This window comes from Eutrema salsugineum, unplaced genomic scaffold, assembly GCF_000478725.1.
Source record: "Eutrema salsugineum unplaced genomic scaffold, Eutsalg1_0 scaffold_15, whole genome shotgun sequence".
Taxonomy (NCBI): Eukaryota; Viridiplantae; Streptophyta; class Magnoliopsida; order Brassicales; family Brassicaceae; genus Eutrema; species Eutrema salsugineum.
The window spans coordinates 1260102-1262279 of NW_006256867.1; the positions used below are offsets into that span (position 1 = coordinate 1260102).

The 2178-nt window shown below is 35.1% G+C and overlaps 1 protein-coding gene across 1 annotated transcript; it reads right to left on the reverse strand.

Moving 5' to 3' along the window:
• Positions 1–391: 391 nt before the first annotated feature.
• Positions 392–1923, reverse strand: LOC18021832 (protein CURVATURE THYLAKOID 1C, chloroplastic). Its single transcript, XM_006404673.2, has 7 exons — positions 1733–1923; positions 1393–1634; positions 1225–1325; positions 1015–1101; positions 862–924; positions 727–764; positions 392–641 (listed from the first exon to the last, which is right to left on the reverse strand). Exons 2-7 carry the CDS (start codon positions 1490–1492, stop codon positions 587–589), a joined length of 444 nt encoding a protein of 147 aa, XP_006404736.1. The 5' UTR covers positions 1493–1634; positions 1733–1923; the 3' UTR covers positions 392–586.
• Positions 1924–2178: the final 255 nt, after the last annotated feature.

Sequence of the window (2178 nt, forward strand, 5' to 3'; positions counted from 1 at the left end):
TTATATAAAAACCGCACTTGTCCTGCAAATATATTTTCCTGCACGTACCGCAGTTGAACCGTACCACACTCTAAAACTGCTTTTTCCGCACAATAAAAAACACTGTCACCATTCGGAGCCATAATGTGAGTTTTAACATCCACAACTACTTTTTTGGGTCAAAAGGATTATTTTCGTTGATCGTTTTTTTTTTCCCTATTAAAGTCAAAATCGTGATTTTTGGGGTGGTTTTATGCATGTACAAGATGTGAAATTTACTTATATGTTATCAAGAATCTGATTGTTTTCTAGATACAGAGCAGATTGGATTTTTCACATGTGCCAGTGTTTCCAATCATCTCTTGAGTTTGTTCACAGACTTGTCAACCATGTGCGTTTAAACTTGGACATGTTTTGTATTAACGCTAAAACATCTTTTGTATATAATCTTGATGTCTTGTATGAAACGATTAACTTGTTTACAAGAAACAGCAACCAAAACCCACAATTACAGTATTTACAGGTTCAATACATGAAACTGGAGCAGAGATAACAAAATATGTCATGTCACACTCTTATTACAGACACAAAATCATCACAGAAGCGATTACTGGCCAAGTATATCCGCTACTGATTTCTTGACGATTTGTGATAGCTCCTCTCTGAGAAAGTGAGCAGATTAATAGGTTAGAAAAATCACATGCATTCGGTTTCTTAACAGAGTTTTTAACAAGGATCTTTAATTACCTGTCCGGTTTGAACAAGAGATATCGATATGTAAACCACTGCGAAAAACAACGATTAAGTTACATAACTAGAAATAGAACTAATCCATGTATATATTCTTGTCGATATGATCTCAAACAGTCAAACTTTACTTACCGTAGAAAACAATATTCCAACTAGTTCGAATCCAGTCGATATAACAGGCAATTTGTCGATTGTCTAATGAAGAAAAGAAAAGAGAATAGTGAAACATCCTCACAAATTTTAAACACAAAAGGTCCAAAAAGTTTAAGTCTTTTATAAGTATACCGTGATTAAGTTTAGTGAAGCCCAAAGAGCTACGATAGCAGCAAAACTCAAACCAATAAGACCTAAACGATCTTCAGACTTATCCCACTGAAACAATTTACATACCAAGAAAGAAAAAAAAGAACAATGCCCAAATCAAAACCAAGTGTGTAAATGGAGTATAGAGCAATCCAATTTATTGGTTTTTTTTTTAGTGTTTTCGAGACTTACAACATTCTGAATCGAACTAACGACGTTGAGATCAGTCGATGATGACTCTGAACTTTCTCTAGTAGCTTTCACCATAAGAGCAATGCCATGGTTTCGTTTCTCTACAAGGAAAGCTCGATATTGAAACGTTTCATCTCCGATCAAAAAAGAAAAAGGATCAAACTTTACCTCGAATTAGAGAAAATGGGAGCTTCTGAATTGATGTGAGATTGGATTTTCTCTGAGTAAGTAGCAATGTCGGTGGCAAAGTTGCAGAGATGGAAGCCATTTTGTAGCTTGAGAAGACGAATCAGAGAAAAAAATTGAAACTTTAGAGATTTTCTCGTCAATCTGAGAACAGTGACGTCGATTTAGCTCAATTTTGGTTATGGGTTAGAGATAGCCTTATCTTGCACTGATCCACGTGGCATCTGATAAATGGAATAAGAAATCTCAGACAAATAAATCAATTTCGTCACGTGTCAGAACAAGATCCATCCATGAAGGAAATACAAAACAATCCACTCACTTGCTTAGGCAACCATCGCCGCCGTGAAAGAACTCGGAGGAAGCTCTCTCCCCGGAACTAAGCTCTTTGTCAAACCATCTCGCAAAGCTTCAAACCCAAATCCACAAGAAAAATTTGAATGCTTTGCAATTTAGAATCTCGCAAAGCTTCAAATTTGAATGCTTTACAATTTGGGATTGATGAGAAATGCAGTTAGTAAAAGGATGTTACTTTTGGCGGTTTTGTATAGAGTTGGTTCTGAGGTGGCTAAGTATGGTGATAAAAGTGTATACTTTGATTTGTTGACTTAAGCTTGAAGTTAACATTCTAGAAGCAAGCTTATATGTTTCCTATTAGAATAAGAAATGTCTTAGGAGTTATCTAAAAATTTGTTAGGAATTATCTAGAAAGGAAATTATGTTTCTATTAGGAAAAAGGAAATAAGCTATTAAATAAAGAGATGTCAA